We start from the raw sequence: 19861 nt of genomic DNA on the forward strand, positions 1-19861 counted from the left end.
GTCCATAGGGCGTATTTAGAGTAGGCAGAATTCTTCTGAGGCACAATAATCACTTCTCAAATACCTCTCAGCACCATTTCACATATTGCTGTCCTAACTTCAAAATGAATGTGTGTGTGTGTGTGTGTGTGTGTGTGTGTGTGTGTGTGTGTGTGTGTGTGTGGAGAAGGACTCCGCCTACTACTATCCACTTCATATCTGTTAGTGGCAAATCTTGTGGTATCTCTAATATTCTACATTAGTAGAAGCTACTCATACAACAGACCAGTTCACTGCAGTGTTCTGGAACACAGTAGAGGAAGTAGATAGCAACTCAAACCATCATGGTAGTTGCTCCCTAAATTAATATTTCAGATCTCTGCTGATTGTAACCTACTTTGCAGTGTGCATTTGATTCCTTTAACCGCCATCTCGTATCTCTCCCAGTCTTGACTAATTCTACACCCTCCTTATAGTTCTAGTACTTGCTCTTGTCTTCCATTCCAACTTTTTCATGTCTCTGTAATAATTCTTTTGCTTTTCTTTTCCTAACTACCTCTGCTAAGTTTACCTGTATTTTTCACTATATTGAAATCATGTGTTCCTTCTTCATGGGGTCAGTTGGTTATGCAATCCAAGTCTTTCTGAAATTTATTGCTTTTCATATTATGTACTTTTATTTTATGATTTTCTGTTACAGTTTCGTATTACAATGTATAAACACACCTTTCCCATATATACCACATTTCCTCCACAGTGACTTCCGTGGTAGTAGTACTACACAGGGATATAGCAGATGGCATTAAACGTGTCTCATCTGCAGAAACATAGCTGACAGATGCCCAAGGAGTTTTGATTAAGATGTGTGTTTCAGTTTTGCTTGTCAACCTTTATAAACATTGAAATCCACAACTACAACTGCCAAAATGTTTCTTCATTTTTATTGTACCTTTAATAAATTTTATTACCCTTTGACTGTTTCATGCTTATATACCTATGAATAAATAACAGTAGTAAAAATATTTCATTGCACATTTCAAGGAAAAAAATAGAAGCCCTTTGCTCAGGGGTGAGGCTATTCATGACATCTTAACAACATGTAAAAATGACTTCATGCTTTGAAATTTTAATATGCCAAAATAAAGTTTTGCTCACATTCTGTGCATTTCAAAAATGTGATTTTCCAGCAACTCATACCATCAGATTATTTTATTTTATTATGGTCTGTGAACATCGTATGTGTATCTGATGTTTTAAAAGAGCCAACATATCAACATAGCAAAAAAAATGAACATCTTGCATAATGGAATATAAGCTGTTGCCCTGTTATATCGTGCACAATATGGAGGCACATATCCTGTTTTTGACATCATCCAATAAAAGCCCTTCATTCTCTTCTGGTGTTTCAGTTCTGCTCCCACTAAGCTTCGAATCTGTGAGTTGTATTCATTCAGCCAGTCCCTCTGGTAACACAAGTACATATTAGTACAGCAAATAAGTTATAATGAATAAAATGTGTGTTTCTGATTTTGAATGGACTTACTTGTTCGCTGGTAAGCATTTCTTCCTTTATAAGTTTTGGTTCATATGGTACAAGTGTTACAGTTTTAAACCCATAATAGGTCTTGTGAGATTGGTGCTGGAAAATAAGATGGGAGATAACTAATGCCAGACTGCAAGTATATACACTGTAAAAGTCACATGACTCTTCATAATTAAATTATACTTAAAAGTCAGAGCAAGCAGGAATATTTCATTGTTCACTTGACTGGGCAGGCCCGCAATATCTAAACAAGTCAGTAAACTTACTCACAGTGATTGAAAAACATTTCGGACACATTGCTCCAAATGATAATTTAAAAATTATAAAATTTTAATTTTTAAAAAAAATTCCTAAAGAATATTAAGTAACTTACTGAGTAACCTGTTATGTTCACATAAACATAGTCAGTCTTATGTTATGCTATCTTCATAACTGTTGATTAAAGCTGGGGGGGGGGGGGGGGGGGGGATGAAAAAAGACAAGCATAGAAATTATTCCATTACTTTACATCGGTATTTTGGATTTACTTCAGGGAAGAGGTTACAAAGTTAATCAAGTCTCTCAAAAGAAGTAATTTTGCAGGTTATGGCAAATTTTCTTGCGCAGACTACTGAAGTTGGTGTCACAAGTGGGAAGAATGCAGTGAGGTGTGCTAGTGAGATTAACAGGTGCTGACCAAATGACCCCAAATGATGCATTGTTGGTAATTTTAGGAATATTCCTGTGGACTTGGAAATTGGGAAACATTAAGCCCTATAATTTCTTAGAGAAAGGTGGTCAGATTGAAGTTTAAAGGATGCTTGGAACTGAGGGGCCATTACAAAAATATTGATACAAGATCTCACGTTACAACTGTGACCAAATAAATTGGGCACTTCAGACGTAGGCAAGAAAACAGATGAATTTCTCCCTGACATCAGTGGGAAATTTCTTCACCCATCGAGTGGACCAGCAAATTACCTGACTGAATCAGTGCCCATGTGCTAAGCTTTTATACAGAATCAAAAGACAGAAGAATGATAGTTGCATCTGGAGCACTCCACAGCACTCACTGTGGGGCCATACGACTATTCCTGCCATACAGAGTGAGGTGGCACTGTAGTCAACACACTGAATTCATCTAGATTGAATTTTTCCAGGGTTTCCTCAAATCGCTTAAGCAAATACCAGTGCCGCATCTCTCTCTCTCTCTCTCTCTCTCTCTCAACTATTAACAGCTATTAAAACAGGTAAGTCAGCATCCACTCAGTTCCTACAAATATGAGAGTTATTTTTTCTCAGTGCTTTTTTGACTGAACGAATCAAAACTACAGTATATACTAATGAGATTAAGCAACTTATCAGCATGTAATTATTTTTCCTTTATCATTGCCTGAGACATTTTGCTTCTTGGGCTGAAGCATCATTAGAGCTGTTTTACTATGAAGTTATTCAAAAAGATAAATTTTGTAGTTGTACATTAACGTACCCACAATTGTGGAATGAATCCTTCTACAAAATTTTGGAGTGCAGCAGCCCTACTGATACACTGATATAAAAGGCGAAAGGTGTCTGATGCTAGTAAAAACATAGTTAAGTAATTTCTTGCAAATGACTTTAACCTCATTGCTCAAGGGATAACTGCTGAAAATGGGTACACAAATGTTCTTCAAATTAACTGCCTTGAGGCATAAAATCATTTGTGGTATAAATTATTGTTTCTGTGGAAAATTTTCTCCTGCTTCACTGAATGTTAACATTCTATCTATCATAAGTCATACAATAAATTGATATATTTTTTTCTATACTGTGGCCGTCGAGCACAGACTTGGATCAGGTGAAGGATGGAGAAGGAAATTGACAGTGTCCTTTTCAAAGAAACCATCTTGGCATTTGTGTAAACAATTTAGGGAAACCATGGAAAACCTTAAACTGGATGAACAGACACATAACTCAAATAAAAATATGTTATAACTCTTCAGGCTTTCCCGGCAAGATCTTGACATGTGGAATAATCGAGTCTACTGCTGAATGTTTGTGTCGCTCTGGCACAATATTTCGGCCATGTAACTCGTTGCCTTCTTCAGGTGGTACCTGGACAAGATCCTCCAATACGGCAGTCTCAGGTAGCACCTGAAGAAGGCAACGAGTTACGTGGCTGAAATATTGTGCCAGAGACTGCCGTATTGGAGGATCTTGTCCAGGTAGCACCTGAAGAAGGCAACGAGTTACATGGCCGAAATATTGTGCCAGAGCGGCACAAACATCCAGCAGTAGACCCGATTATTCCACACGTCAAAAATATGTTAAATAAAAATTCCTTGGTTTTACTCTAGAAAGGGCAAAGATGAAATCAGAAATGAAGACATATGGAAAGACCTGCAAGTGGAAGTGACCATGGAGGAAAGCCTTAGAGCAGCGAGACTGAAGCAGTTTGGTCATGTGAAGTGGATGCAGTCCAACTAAATTGTGCGTCAGTATTAGAAAGGAATGTGTCTGGACATCCAAGAAAGAGGTAGATGGGGCAGGTTAACAAAGAATTTTGAAAGGAAAGGATATGTAGGCAAAGCATCTGAAAACATCCTACCCACCTTGGTGTAAGAACCATATGACAACAATGATGTGGCACTCTAAATCTTAAGTGAAACATAAGATAAGGGAAAGCAACTACTCGCCTTTAGCAGGCTATGTGTGGTGCAGACACATGTGACAGAAAGTACTGTTCAGTAGCTTTCGAGTTTTGGCTCTTTTTGTAATAGAAAGGCGCACACACACACACACACACACACACACACACACACACACACACACACACACTGCCGAGCTGTTTGTTGAGAGCAGTTACCTGGACCAACGGATGGGGGCATGTGATAGGGAAGGACACACAAGGCAAGGGGGTGGGGGCAAGGTAGTGTGAGGCAGGAGTGGGAAAAACATATGACTCAGCAGCTGCACAAGAAGATGACAGGAGTTATGAGAGGGTAGATATAGAAAGATGGAGAGGGGGCAAGATGGAGTTGAGTGAGGAGGAAAGGGGAAAAGAGAGAGAAAATGGGGGTCGGGTGGGGAGGGTGGAAGATGATGGGAGAAGGCAGTACACAATCTAGTTGGGGAAGGAGTAGTGTGGAAAAAGGTAAGGTGAGGCAATGGGAAACAGGTTAGCAGACTTTTAGGCTAGGAGAATTGTGAGAAAGCAGGATATGGCTGGAGAGAGAATTCTCACTTTTGTAGTTGAGAGAAAGTTGTGCTGGAAGGGAATATCCAAATGGCATGTGTAATGACGCAGCTATTGAAGTATCTTTGGTTGTAGTTAGGCTTCTGGATAGTCAAGTTTGCTGTTGGCAACTGTTTGGCAGTGGCTGTTCATGCAAGTAGAGAGTTGGTCACCTACCATGCCCTAGAATGCTGCACAGGAATTGCAGCATGGCTGCTTTGACATGTGGCTCTGCCTTTTATAGGATGGCAAATGCCTATGACTGGATTGCAATTGCGGTTGGAGGTGGTAGATGGTTGTATGGGACAAGTCTTCCAGTACGGAATGACCCATGCGGTGCCGGACTAAAACAGGGGTGGTCAAGGATATTCTGTAGGTTGGGTTGGCGGCAGAACACAATGTTGGGTGTTTTAGGTGGGATATCCCTTATCTCAAGATTCAATGAGAAGCAGTCAAAATCCTGGTGAAGGATACAGTTGAGCTTTTCAATGCCTGGCTGATAATGGATGAACAACATCAGAGAAGGTTGTCAGTCAACAGGTTTATTGGTGCCAGACGAAGAGAGATTTTTGTATGAGCTGGATAAGATATTGTCTGTCAATAAAGGCTCTGGTAAGATTATCGGTATATTTGTGCAACTCTTGCTTTCCAATGCAGATGGAATGTCCATGGATGGTGAGGCTGTAAGGAAGAGACTCTTTTTGACATGGAATAGGTTACAGCTTTCAAAGTGGAGGTATTGTTGGTGGTTGGTGTGCTCGAAATGAACAGACATATTTATGGAGCCATCTGAGAGTTGGGGATCGACATCTGGGAAGGTGCATTGTTGAGGTGAGAACGAGGTGAACTGGGTTTGGCAGTAAGTGTTGAGGTTATGAAGGAAAGAGCAGATGTTGGTCTTTTGGTGAGTCCAGAACTAAAACTAAAAATTTCTGTTCTGTGCTGGATGAATATCTACTCGAAAAGTCACTTTCTAACAGCCTTTTTTTCTTGACTATCTGCAACTCAGCATCTCTGCTATATGGTGAGTAGTAACTGCCTTTTTCGTAAGATTTTTACATTCCATCATGGATTTTCCAAAGAATATATAGAATTTTGGTTGTACAATGTAATACAGAAGCAAATTCCACGGCATCTGAAGATGGAATTTTCAAGTCTGAAACCTGTCATCATGAGTCTCTGAATAAAGCTATTTAAAGCAAAATTGCACTTGGTTGAAATTTTTAATTCAATATGGTTACAATTTTATTTAACCTCATTTCTCAAATGCTAATGACAGAATAATAAAGTGTATGGTTTTGATACTTATGTACATATAAATGTGACAGCTTTTTTCTATAACATGCCTCAACTTTTTATCAAAAACATATTTTGTGTAAGTGTAAGAATCACACCATATCCTGACAAAATACCACCAATATGAAAGGTTGAATATGTTATCCACAAATGCTTTATACCTCCGTTTGTCTTCGTTCTACTTCCAAGATGTTTTCTAGACGAACGCCAAAGTGACCTTCCTTATAGTAACCAGGTTCTGAAAGATGTTTCAATGAAAATAGATTTACTAAAAATTAGCTTTTAGTATATTACTTTTGTTATTGTTTCGTATCATTTGAATGAAAATTGTTTCAGTAAATTAAAGATTAGAGTTTTAGGAATACTTGCCATTAGAGAAGAACTGACCCTTCTGGAATGTCTCATTTCCTGTGCTGTACACTACTATAATTGGAGCTGCAAAATACCATTAGTCCAATTTATGTCCTTCCACAAAATGCTTAGGGGTAAGAAATATCTTTTAAAGTGATTGATGACAATATGCATATGTGATACATAATCTTAGATTGAAAACCTTTTTAAACGAAGTCATTTTAGGACTGTTTTATTACTTACATTCATGTACACTTAGATAAGAACCTATTCCATGCCCTGTGCCATGCTGATAATCAAGACCAACTTTCCACAAAGGAGCACGGGCAAGTACATCTATGTTTGATGTTTGTACATCCTCTGGAAATATCAACGAGGCCATCTGTATGGAACCAATTAATACACGTGTGTATACTTCTTTCTGAAAGTCTGTGGGTTCCCCAAAATGCAAAGTGCGTGTGACATCAGTTGTCCCATCTGGAAAAAAAAAAGATTAATGCTAAGTATGAAAACTTTGTACCTTAAGTCCTGTAAACAAAAAGAAATTTTTAATGCCACATTATTTGGAAGCCTTTGCAATTACATTACAAGCCACAGCAAATTGCACCTACATATCTGCGTCTGACAAAACTCTCAGAAATTTAACATGTTTTATAGAGCCTGGTTCATCCCTTTTTAGTTTAATGGGTCAGCCAGCCACATGTATCTGCTGTAGAATTTTAATATCTTCTTGTTTGAGCTCTTTCGTCATTTTATAACCAGATTTTTAGTATAGTTGGTAAAGATCTTTACATCGGGTGCCCAAACAATTCTGTCACCACAATTACCATCACCACTGCTACTCATAGAGGCATTTGTTATCTGAAGCAAGTGCTTTTATAGATTGTTGGACAATTAATTGGTCAGTTTAGAAGTTACCACCATTTATTCTGATCATTGCTGCCACTTAATCATTTCCTGCTTTTTGATTTTTTTTTGCGTGGTTATGTACTATCACATCAATTGCCATTTGCTAAGAAATTGGTGTTTCCAAATATGTATGACTTGCAAGTTATAATGTGAATCTTTTTTTAAATAATAATAAATCATGGATGTAGCTTAGAAATTAGTAAAAGTTTTTAAAACATTATCTTCCACTTGGTTTCACTTACCTAAATATTGTCCACCAGAGTCAAGCACAAGCATGCTACTGTTATCAATTGTGAGGCTAGTGATGTTGTTTGGCTCATAGTGTGGTAATGCTCCATTGGGACCAAATCCTGCAATTGTAGCAAAACTAGGCCCACGACTCAGCTTTTGCTCCCTGCGAAACTCGTCTACTGTTTCTGCTACAGTGAGTTCATCCCAAATGAAGCCATCTTTCATCTGAAACATTCAGTCACGATTAATAAGACAGTTTTACCAAGGTAACTTTCCTAGTATGTATGTAATCACAGCGGGGCTTATTCATGTTACTAGCTGTGAAATAACTAGCGGTGGTAACTAAGTTTACAGAGATTACAAGAGTTTTAATATTATGTCCTCATATAAAATGACAAAGTTTGAGAATTACTGGAAGATTTTCATGGTTGATTTCCCTACTGCTGCCAAAAAGAACTGTCACAGGCATCTCCTATCCAATCACAGGCAGGGCTGCCTGTGAAAGCAGCCATGTGATCTACTAATTAAGGTGCAGCCACTGTAATGCTTTGTACATGGGCCTGATAACTAACAAGCTGCCTGTCCAACGAATGGCCGCCTCCAAACTGTGACCAAGACGCAGCTGGACCACCCAGTTGCAGAACATTACACTCAGCATGTTCTGCTTCACTTTAATGACTGCTTCACAGCCTGTGCCATCTAGATACTTCCTACCAATACCAGCTCTTCTGAACTGTGTAGGCAGGAACTCTCCCTACAACATATCCTTCGTCTCCCTGGCCTCAACCTTTGCTAATCCCCACTTTCACAAATTACTACTGAAAATGTCGTGTTCAGTTAAGGCAATATCTCCCCAGTCTTTGTCCATTTAGCAATAGAAATAGCTAAAACAAATTTTGTTTAATTGGATAGATAAAAAAACTACTCACCAAGCGGCGGCAGAATGCACATATAAAAGACTGCGGTGATTGACAAGCTGTCGGAGTCAAAGGAAAATGGGTGAAGGAAAAGGACTGGAGAGGTCTAGGAAAAGGAGTAGATTTTGGGAAAGTCACCTAGAACTGCAGGTAAGGGGAGACTTCCCGTACAAGATGAGAAGGAAAGACTGATTGTTGGGGACTGCATTGGATGAGATTTGAAAACCTGAGAGCTTAAGGGGGGAAACCACATTAGAAGGCTGTTTGACAGTGATTTTTTGGGATTGTTTTGGGTGGGAAGAATTAATTAGAATTTAATCAAATTTTGACATAATTTCATTCATATTTTGAACAGTTTTTTTAAATAATTTCAGCCAAAAATAACAAAGTTACGCTCTGATGCCTCCTGAAGGTTGTGAGTAAAGTTCTCAAATTGTGTACAGTGCAGTCATTCTGATTTTCACCTGAAATGGAAAAGGTTTTGATTTTACATTAATAACTTATTTTCTAAGAATATTAACCTCAATGCAGGTGAAAATTATGAAAATTTAAAATTTTGCAGACGTGGGAACAATTTACTTCGATTTTCATGATTTTTGCCTCTAAATGTGCAAAGAAAAATACCCTTAAAAGCATGATATCTTCTCACAAGTTGGTTCATATAATTCGTAATTTTATAAAGAATCAGACTATCAATTTTCATAATGATCAGTTCTATACTTTTTGAGTTAGGCTGCACACAAATGTGAAAAAAGTCATTTATAGATAAACGCGATTGAAAAATAAATTCTCGGAAACTAGAAATTCAAGGAAGTTACCAATAATGTAAAATGCTTACCAATTAATCTGCGATTTGAGCACCGCATAGTAATCCTTCTTCCTCACAGGCTTTGTTTTACGCTTGCAGCAATGCTTTCTGACCTTCCTTTGATTCCAATGAGCTACGTCAATTCTTCCAGCTCACGCACTGGTTATCGATTTGTTTGGCATAATTGAAGCTTTCCATGCCTCTTACAATTCCTGCCTCGTTCATGACCATCAGAAGGGATGAATTTCCTTCATGGAATAAGTCCGCCGCTAAATATATTGCCAATTCAATGACTTTTAGTCAGGAGTGCAAGTGTTTATGAGCTATTCGCCAAATAGTGGAATTAAAACTTTCATTCACATTTTGTGTGTGGCCACCTGAACATCTCTTCAGTAATTCAGCCCTTGATAAATCTTTACATATTGGAAGAATTTCCTTCTTTACGTCAGGGTGCAATGGAGTAGGGTGCGGTTCATGTTCCATTCCAAGGGCTGTTTGTTTCTGCCACTTGCACCAGCTGTATTCTCCCTCTGGGCAATACTCGTGTCGAGGATTTTCACGCATGGAAATCATATGATAGTATATCGCTTGAGTGGATTTTTTGAGCTTCCCCTTAAAGGTGGAAGACAGGGTAATATGCAAGACAGAGATTACTACTAAAACATTGTGCGCAAGTTAATAAGAGTGAAAAGCTAAGTGCATTGTATGTAACAGAGGTGGGAAGGGGGCAGGGTGGTGAAAATAGATGGGAAAGAAATGAAAGATGTAGAAAACTAAAATGGAGTGAAGCAAAGATTAGTTCCATGTCAAATATTCCCTAATATACAGCCTTGGCATCTGAGGCAGATGTATTTGTTCGGATGCAGACTCTTTACAGCGATACACCACCATTCTCACCTCAGCCTTCACTGTAAGTAATTACGCCACCAGCCTAGTTAAAAAAACAGATTTCCCAGGCCATCACATCCAATCCTGGTACTACTGATCCCTCCACAAAACAGCTTCGGATCACACCATTGGTGACACAGTATTATCCTGGTCTGGAATGCCTTCATCAGCTACTTTGACAGGACTATGAGTTCCTAAAATCATGCCCTGAAATGAGATCCATTCTCTCTGAAATTTTGCCCAGCACACCTAGAATAGCTTTCCGTCGCCCTCCCTATCTTTGCAATATTCTTGTCAGACCCTATGCTCCTTCTGCACCCATCTCCCTACCCTATGGCTCTTACCCCTGCGACCATCCCCATTACAAGACTTGCGCCACCACCTATAATAGCCCTGTAACTGGCAAAACATATACTGTCAAAGGGAGAGCCACCTGTGAAACAACACGTCATAACCAGCTATTATGTAAACACTGTTCAGCCTTCTGCATCGGCATGACTACCACCAAATCATCAATTACAGTGAATGGGCATAGGCAGAGGGTATATACTGGCAACTTGCAATATCCTGTTGCAGAGCATGCTCTACAACATGATGTTCGTGACCTCAGCACCTGTTTCACCACACACGACATCTGGATTCTTCCCCCCAGACACCAGTTTCCCAGAAGTCTGCAGGTGGGAACTAGCACTACAACATGTCCTTGGTTCTTGCCACCCACCTGACCTTAATTTATGTTAATTTCTTCCATCTCAGCTTTTCTTCACTGTAACTACTCTTTGCTTCACTCCATTTTACAGGGTGTACAACTTTGCTTCCGCTGTTTGCCGATAGGTGGCAACTCTCTCAAGGCTATGGGCATGATTCAGAAAGAAGGAACTTGGGTCCTGTGTGAGCTGAAACCAAGAGATGTTGAACGGCGTTTGTGTGTTTGTGAACAATTGCTTCAGAGGCAAAAACGGAAGGGTTTTCTGCATCCCATTGTAACCAGGGGCAAAAAATGGGTTCATTACGATAACCCTAAATGCAAAAAATCATGGGGATATCCCAGCCATGCTTCCACATCAACGGCCAAACCAAATTTAATGGCTCCAAGATCATGCTCTGCGTTTGCTGGGACCAGCTCAGCGTCATGTATTATGAGATGTTAAAGCCAAGTGAAACAATCACAAGTGCTCATTATCGAATGCAGTTAATGCATATGGGCAGAGCATTAAAAGACAAATGGCTGCAATACAGCGAGAGGCACAATAAAGTGACCCCACTTTGAAAAAGAGGTCAAAACATACTTGGAAACGTTAAAATGGGAAGTCCTACCCCACCTGCCGTATTCTCCAGACATTGCTCCCTCTGACTATCACCTGTTTAAACGAATGGTGCACGGCGTGGCTGACCAACACTTCCGATCTAATGAAGAGGTCACAAATTGGATCGATTCGCGGATTGCTTCAAAAGATGAACAATTTTTTCGATGCGGAATTCATACACTGCCCGAAAGGTGGGAGAAAGTAGTGGCCAGCGATGGAAAATAATTGGAATGATACATATGTAACCACTTTGTTTCATTAAAGCATCAAATGTTGGGGAAAAAAACGGAGGAAGCAAAGTTGTACATCTTGTAGTTTTCTACATTTTTCATTGTCTTTCTCATCTATTTTTCCACTGTCGTTTCCCACTCCTGTTACGTACAATGCACTTACCTTACTCACTCTTATAAACTCATGCACTATGTTTTAGTAGTAATCTCTGTCTCGCAATTACCCTGCCTTCCACCTTTAAGCTCTCAGGTTTTCAAATCACATCTGATGCAGTCCCCAACAATCAGTCTTTCCTTCTCATCCCGTGTGTTAAGTCTCCTCTGACCCGCGGACTTTCCCGAATCTACCCCTTTTCCTAGACCTCTCCAGTCCTGTTCCTTCACCCTTCTTCCTTCCCCTTCAACCCTTCTGCCTGAAGGAGGAGCCACTGGCTCCGGAAGTGTGCCAGTCACAATAGTTGTTAATGTGTGTGTTCTGCCGCCACTTGGTGAGTAGATTTTTTGTCTATCTAGTTAAATAATTTTAACAATAATGGATTGTTTTTGTTTTTATAAAACAAATATTAAGCTCATCAGTAACTCTACTGGTGTTATCTAGCCAACTTTGATTACAGTCAAACCTCGATATATCGAATAGGGAAGACAAAATTCATTCAATGTGTTGAAAGTTTAGCATAACAAAGTTTCTGAGAAAGGAAAAAAAAGTTTACAACCCATGAATTTTTTTATTATTGTTGTGCAATATTTTCACATTTGTGTATGAGGTGGCCCTATGTTTAGTTTTGGTAATATATAAAAGAAATCAAGATAGATTGTTACGCTTATTGTTCTACTGCTTCTGAGATAGACAAGAATTTTTAAGTTTAAAATAAAATATTTTCACCTTAAAAAAATTAAATTTGGTAAAAGAACACACAATACGTACATAAAAATTTCCAGAAATCATTGGCTTTAAAAGTAATCTGTAATTTTTGCTTGCTTTAAACTTTTGATCACCTGTGAGTTGATTTCATTGTCTGTGATTACTGTGGCTTTGGCCTGGCTGGCCGTCACTGGCAGTGATGCTTCGACCTCCCCCTCCCCCTCTTCCCCTTCCTCTTCAGGAATTTTGCCGCCACCTTTTTCATTCACTGTCTTCATGGAGTCAACAGTCTCAGCATCTGTTAATGATGCTGCTATGCAGCATCATTGTCCACATCCATGAAATCTTCAAAACAAACATGATTAGTGTTATAATGAGTCACCACTTTCGTCCTTTTGGACTCGAGGGTACTGAAAGGGAGCGTCTACTGTAAGTGCCATATAAAATAAAAACTTTAATCAAAATTCCCATAAACCAATGTCAGAATCAAACTAAGATTTTACATGTTGCTTATTTTCATTTGTCACCAAAAATCCAAATTTTTTGGGAAGTATTGATGGTCATTTGCTCTTTCACATTTCTCCTCACTTTGTCCAGCATTCCCATAGCGCCTGAAATGCCGATAGTTGCAGGTTTGTCATCATCAATGTTGCGGACTGTCATTCAGACCACTTCATACCTCTAGTTCTCTTTGGTGTTCTTGATTATTGCATCATCCAAGGGCAGGAATTTTGATGTGGTGTTAGTGGTAAAAATTGTATGTCCATGGATTTTAACTGCAGGATAGCATTGCGTGCACTGCAGATGTCCACAAACAACACAACTTTTTGATTTTTTTTGTCATTTTCATATTAAAATCCTTGAACCATTTGGAAAATACTTATGGAGCCATCCATGCTTTCTCGTTCGCAGCATACTCCACAGGGAATGACTTACACCCAGAAAAAATTCATAGTTTCGTAGGTTATCCAGTCATAAAGTGGCTTGAGTTTTTATTTTCTGGTCATATTTGCTGCCAAGGCATGTTCCCTTGAGTTGAGTGTAACAAGACGAGACAGATTGCGAAATGTGTGTGTGAGGGAAAGACTAAAGGAGGAACCAGTACAGGACAGGATAGAAAAATCAAGACTGCAGTGGTATGGACACATGAAGAGAATGGATGAGGGAAGAATTCCAAGGAGGATGTTTGATCTGCAACTGGAGGGGAAGAGGCCCAGAGGAAGACCAAGAGATAGATGGGTGAAGGGAGTGAAGGAATGTGTGACGAGAAGAGGAGAGAACTGGACGAAGGTGGAAGAGGGGGAATGGTGGAAAGACAGAACACGATGGAGAGGCTTGTGTTCCCGACAGACCCAGCCAGTGGCTGGAAACTGTCCAAGATGATGATGGTGATTTGCTGCCAACAGAGTGGTAACATGATCTTTGTTTAGCTTGCCCCTAGTTTTTCTCCTCAGAAAGTCAGTTTTGTCTGGAAGACATTGTAAAAAAGTCAAAGTTCATCTGCGCTAAAAAAGGCATCTGGTTTGTAATTTTGAAGGATCCTCAGCAATTTTAACTTCCACCCATCACAAACTTTGTTATCTACACTGGAACTTTCTCTACTCATTTTTTGGGAAACAATACCATGTTATAACCTGAAATTTTTTAACCCCCCATTACTTAACACAAACCTTATTGCATCTAATTGACTGTTCTTCTAAATCTGGAAACTCAGGCTTTTGTTGTCATTACCAATCTGTCCCTTCACCTCTGGTAATCACGTAGTCTTCACTCTTGATTACTGTCAACAGTGTACTTTCTGGAATCCAAAACTCTGCACCTATGTCTTTCTTTTTCTTCACTCCTGCTTTCACTTCATCAATTACCATTTCCACTTAGAGCCCATGGCTGACACTTACAGCTCACACTTAATAAAAACAAACACTGTCTAACATCTCACCTGCACAGAGGGTGTGGTAACTGCAGCGCAACTCGGATCTCACTAACGCATCGATGCAGGGAGAGAATGGACTGGGATTCCCTTATTTATGTCCACTTAGATATATAGAGGTACCATATGAAAGACTTAGATATAGAAAGGTGACTCTGATACAATGAGTTTTTGTCCACTGAACTTCGACATATAGAGGTAAAATCTGTCATTCTTGAGCCTTCCAAATACTTCAATATTATGGCAGGTTTTCTTCAAAATATCAAGGTTTTGGGCTTCAAAGGGAAGGAAATGAAGATTAAATTTGATGTAGACATGTCTTCGATATATTGAGGTTTGACTGTACATCTGTGGGTTTGGGGGGGGGGGGGGGGGGGACCTTCTCTATAGAAAATGGATTTATGTCCTTATTACCAGACACAGCAAATTCTAACTGACAAGCTGTTATCAACAATAAACGACGACGGTTCAAACCTGCACCTGGCCATCCAAATTTAAGTTTTCTGATTTCCCAAAATCACTCCAGGCTCTTTGAAAGAGCAGGGCCAGTTTCTTTCCCAACCTTGACACAATATGAGTTTGTGCTCCATCTTTAATGACCTCAATGTCGAGAAGATGTTAAACCCTGTTTTCATTCCTTCAACCACAAATGTGTAGTTGGGTACTGACAGGCAAGTGTAGGAATCCAAGTGCCCTTACTAAGTTTTGGCAATAGCTTTAATTATCAACTGCATTTTAACGTGTGTTTTATGTAATAAAAGCCATGAGTCAAAGTATGTAAATACATCCAATATGGAAAGGATAGTTGTTACCACATAGAGGAAGTGTTGAGTTGCAGAAGGTACAATGAAAAATAGTGCTCAAATATTAAAATTTTTGGGAAAAAGTTCTTCTTCTGCATTAGAAAACACTCACATGAGAAAATGCACACACAAATGGCCACTGTCTCACGACACTGGAACCCGAATGTCATTATTACTGATATTGTTGTCATTCCATCCTGGACTTTCCAGTGTTTGATTTCATGCAAGTACATTAGCATTTTCCTCTGACAGTGAAGACAGTGAGTAATACGGGCTGAACTGTGAGCTTATTGATCAGCTTATCATTGTATGATGCATTTTAATTCGTCATCCATCTGCCCAAGAAATTGTAGACATAATACTTCATCTAGTAACTGCTCAATATAATCAAGTTTTAATTTTTTGATCCATTTTCATCTACAGGTGCACAATGTGCAAGAGATATTTGGATTTTTATGTTAATATTAACAGTTTTACATATAACATACCTTTGTGCATAACAACACATATTAATATATCAATTAATGATGAATACTTAAATAAATGTTGTTACGCTATACACAGAGAGATAAAATACAAATGTTCTGAATGCGACTATGTTGGGTTAACATAGAAAAATTTATTTTTGTAGCTATTCATTTACTGTGTAAAAGCAGTGATCAACCAAGTATGACTTCAATTTGGATTTGAAGTGACCAATGTTTTATATGTGCTTAATGGTATCTGGTAAGGCACTGTATAGTTTGATGCTAGGATAGATAAGACTGTTTTGAAATAACTTTGTGTTGGTGCTTTGAACATGTACATCCAATTTTTGTCTTGCTGCCATAGCTGTGTATTGTGTGATTTTGAGTGATGAGTGGTCTTTTTGTATGTAAGTTTTGCTTTAAATACATTGTATTTTCAAGTATATATATATGCAAGGAAGTGGCACAATCATCCTTTTTTGAAACAATGGTCTGCATGATTTGCAATTATCTACCCCTTCCATTATTCTTATAATTTTTTTTTGAATTTTGAATATTTTGATGGCACCTCCACAATTTCCCCAGAACATAATTCCATACTGGAGGTGAGAGTGTACAACTGTATAATATACACACTGAAGAGTGTTGTAGTTGGTACAATTTTTAATGTATGTAACACAAAACAAGAAGTACTTAATTTTTTGATCATTTGCTCAATATGTGCTTTCCATTTCAAGTTGTCTTGTAGATGAAGTCCAAGAAATTTGGTACAGGCTGTTTTGGCAATTGTCTGTCTGTATAGCTCTAGATTGGGTGGTATCAGATTTTTTGTTTGTGCTGTGTGTATATCCATTATTACAGTTTTTCCGGTGTTTATTATTAAGTCGTTGTCATCAAAGTAACATGTTAGCCTGTCAGCAGCTTCTCTTATGTTTTTTTACAAGAGTTTCTTCTGAGTTTCCTGTAATTAGAACACTCGTATCATCAGCAAATTGAAATATTTTACTGCTGTCATTGCTTATGTTTAGGTCATTTACATAGAGTAAGAACAGAACAGGACCCATTACTGATCCTTGTGACACTCCATATTTAACAGTCAGTAGCTTGGAATTATATTTCCTAATGACACTATGCCTTTCCTGATCTATTTCCACATATTGTTCTCTGTTCTTAAGATAAGAGCTGAGCCAGTTGTTAGCTGTTCCCCTAATGCCAAGATTTTGTAGCTTGTGTAGTAATTTGTCATGAGTTATGGTGTCAAATGCCTTTGACGAATCTAAAAGTATGCCCATGGTAAGTATTTTGCTGTCTAATGCTATCATTGCCTCTAATAGAAGGGAGTGAACTGCTGATTTGGTTGAACGGTTTGCTCTAAATCCATGTTGTTTCCTTTCTTGTGTAATGGCTTTACTTTTGCTATTTTCAAGCATGAAGGAAAAGTTCCTGTAGCAAAAGATAGGTTTCATAGGTGAGTTAAGGGCTCAGTGATCAAGTTCCCACATTTCTTTATAAAGAAATCAGGTATATCATCAATGCCTGCAGAGTGTTTCATTTTTAGACTTTTTATTGTGGGATATTAATGTTTTCCATGCCAGCCTTTAATACTATATTATTAACTCCATTTTGGTAAGATTTGGTTTCTTTCTGTACAACTTGCCAGATTGCTTTGGTTCTGTTTGAAACATCTTCTATGCATTTGTCATTGTCTCTCATTTCTTTGCCTCCTTCATTATTTTATTTAATATAGATTTATATTTTTTAAAGTAACTATCGAACTCCTGAGTTGTGTTGTAGCTTCTTGCAATTTTGTGAAGGTACCATTTTCTAACACAAGATTTCATTATACCACTAGTAATCCACTTGTTACTTTTAGTGGTTTGGGTTGTTTTGGCTTTCAGTGGAAAAGCAAGATCACAATAATATTTAAAAATATTCATGAATGTCTGAAACTTATCAGAAATATTTTCTGTAGTATACACTAGCTCCCATGATTCTTGTTGGAGATAATTCTGGAATGTTTGTACTGAAAGTTCTGCCCGTGTGTGTAGTATTCTTCATATAATTATAGGATGGATTAGTGTTTACACAAAAGCTTATAGCCTGTGCATGATGGTCTGCCAGTCCAGCTTTAATTACAACTGATTTATATTTTGTTTTGGAGCTAATTATTATTTGGTCTATAGTAGTACTAGAATGATTCGTTTCACGTATAGGGGGGTGGATTGTAATCTCCAAATTATTGGCTGTTAATATGTTCATCAGCTCAGATTTTGAATTGCTTCACTTATTAAAGTCTACCTTTAGGTCCCCACATATAAGAACTGTTTTTCGATTTGTCACTACTTTATTTAGTAAAGTATCAAGCCGAGTGTTGAATTTTTTTAGGTGGGTATCTGGAGGTTTATATAAACATATTGCAATTAACTTGAATGCTGGAATTTCTATGCCTGATATTTCAAAATCTTTCTCAATGTTTAAGGATTCAACATTGTCTAAGTTATTGAATTTGATAACTTTCTTTATGTGTATGCAGTTCCCTCCATGTGTAAACTGATTTGTACAAGTTTGTGCTGCTAACACATAATCCGTTATTTTCACTGTCTTTAACTCATTTTCTTTCAGCCAGCGTTCAGTTAAGCAAAGTATATTAACATATCTGAGTTCACTTGAGAACAAGATTTCCAGCTCTCTTACTTTATTCCTAAGTAACCGTATATTCTCACGAAGAAGAGTGATGTGGTAAGATTTTAGGTTTGTTCTGATTGTACTTGGTTGACCACTTACTTTTATTCCTGAATTTAAATTATTTGGGAAATCTTCATTCTCATCTTGAAGTGTGAGTTGGTTTTTTCCCATTGGTCACAAGAAAATGTCCTGATGGTGAAAGGGGCAGTTCTCCATCTCTTTGGTCATTTTACTTGTGTGGTCAATGTTGAGGTGGATTCTGTTTTTGCTGCAAGGACTGCTACTGGAGGTGGTGTTGATAGGTGCATTAGTTATCCTAATTTGGTCTTGAGGCTTTTTGGGAATAAAAAATCTTGTAGATGACATGGTCACCTTACATTACTTCTCACTGGAATTGCTGAACTTCCTCCTGTTGCTGGGGTGGTAGTAGTTGATTGTTGGTGTTCACTGATACATGTAAAATTAGATGTCCTTGGTGACACTTTTGAGACTGGATCTGCTGATGTCCTTAGTGGGTCTCCTGTGGGTACTGCTTCTGGTTTCCAGTGCCCAGTTCTTCTTGTTGTATCTTGAATATCTTCGGGTGTGGAACTTGGTTCAGTTGCTTTTTTTGGGTTAGATGCTTTTCCTGGTATCACAGCCTGGTTTAGTCAATGGTAGTTTTGTTTTGCTGTGTCTTCTTTGAGTGATGAAGGTGTAGTACAGTTCTTTTTTGCGGCTCCTCGTTTATCTTTCATAACTATCGAGTTAGATAGGTCCGTTTTTGCTACTGATTTTTCTTGCGTTTTCACTGTCATATTTGCTGAAAGGTCTTCTCATTGTATGTGTGTTAGAGCTGGTATTTGCAGATTGGCACTTACTGCTATGTCTACATAATTTCTCTTTGCCTTCCATTCACAAGTGAAGGCCATGCTTTGTATAATCGCTTCTGCTGACTGCTGAGGAATGTATTGATGTCCATTACCATTAAATGCTCATAATTTTTTGCAGTGTTCATTAAGAATTCATTTGCAGCATAGATTCTGTTGTTCAGTTTTGGTGCATCGTATCTTTACGGAATTGTGCACAAGATAACTTTTGTGTGGATTTGACTGCCGTAAATCATCATATAAATAATAGGAATTAAGCTGTTGTATTTTATTAATGGGCCAGCTACTGTACACTTCATTCTTTCATGAAACATCTTTGATATACAGACTAATTGCAAAGTTTGTTCAAAATACAGCCTATTTGTGATCACATGATTTCAAAACTTTACTGGAAAGCCAGAAGTGTCCATGATGGGGTGGTGGGAGGTAGAAGTGGGCACATGCCTTCCTCCTGGAAGCTGGAGTGCACAGTTTTGAAGACAGTCTTAATTTAGCCATCAAAATGTATGTTTGGCACATGAGTAATATGAATTCATTACATTAACAATGTAGGAAAAGAAGACACATTAAGTTGGCGACAGGTATAATTAAAA

At 38.3% G+C, this 19861-nt stretch overlaps 1 protein-coding gene across 1 annotated transcript in view; it reads right to left on the reverse strand.

The window, feature by feature from the left end:
• Window positions 1-541: 541 nt before the first annotated feature.
• The window catches only part of LOC124778169 (xaa-Pro aminopeptidase 1-like), a 156688-nt gene continuing 137368 nt past the window's right edge, over window positions 542-19861 (reverse strand). The window contains exons 9-14 of the mRNA XM_047253626.1: window positions 7514-7727; window positions 6606-6839; window positions 6381-6446; window positions 6173-6249; window positions 1523-1618; window positions 542-1442 (exon numbers count right to left, since the gene is read on the reverse strand). Coding sequence (XP_047109582.1) covers window positions 1233-1442; window positions 1523-1618; window positions 6173-6249; window positions 6381-6446; window positions 6606-6839; window positions 7514-7727 — 897 coding nt within the window. The 3' untranslated portion in view covers window positions 542-1232. The remainder of the gene's footprint in view (window positions 1443-1522; window positions 1619-6172; window positions 6250-6380; window positions 6447-6605; window positions 6840-7513; window positions 7728-19861) is intronic.

This window comes from Schistocerca piceifrons, chromosome 1 (genome assembly GCF_021461385.2).
Source record: "Schistocerca piceifrons isolate TAMUIC-IGC-003096 chromosome 1, iqSchPice1.1, whole genome shotgun sequence".
In the NCBI taxonomy this organism is placed as follows: domain Eukaryota; kingdom Metazoa; phylum Arthropoda; class Insecta; order Orthoptera; family Acrididae; genus Schistocerca; species Schistocerca piceifrons.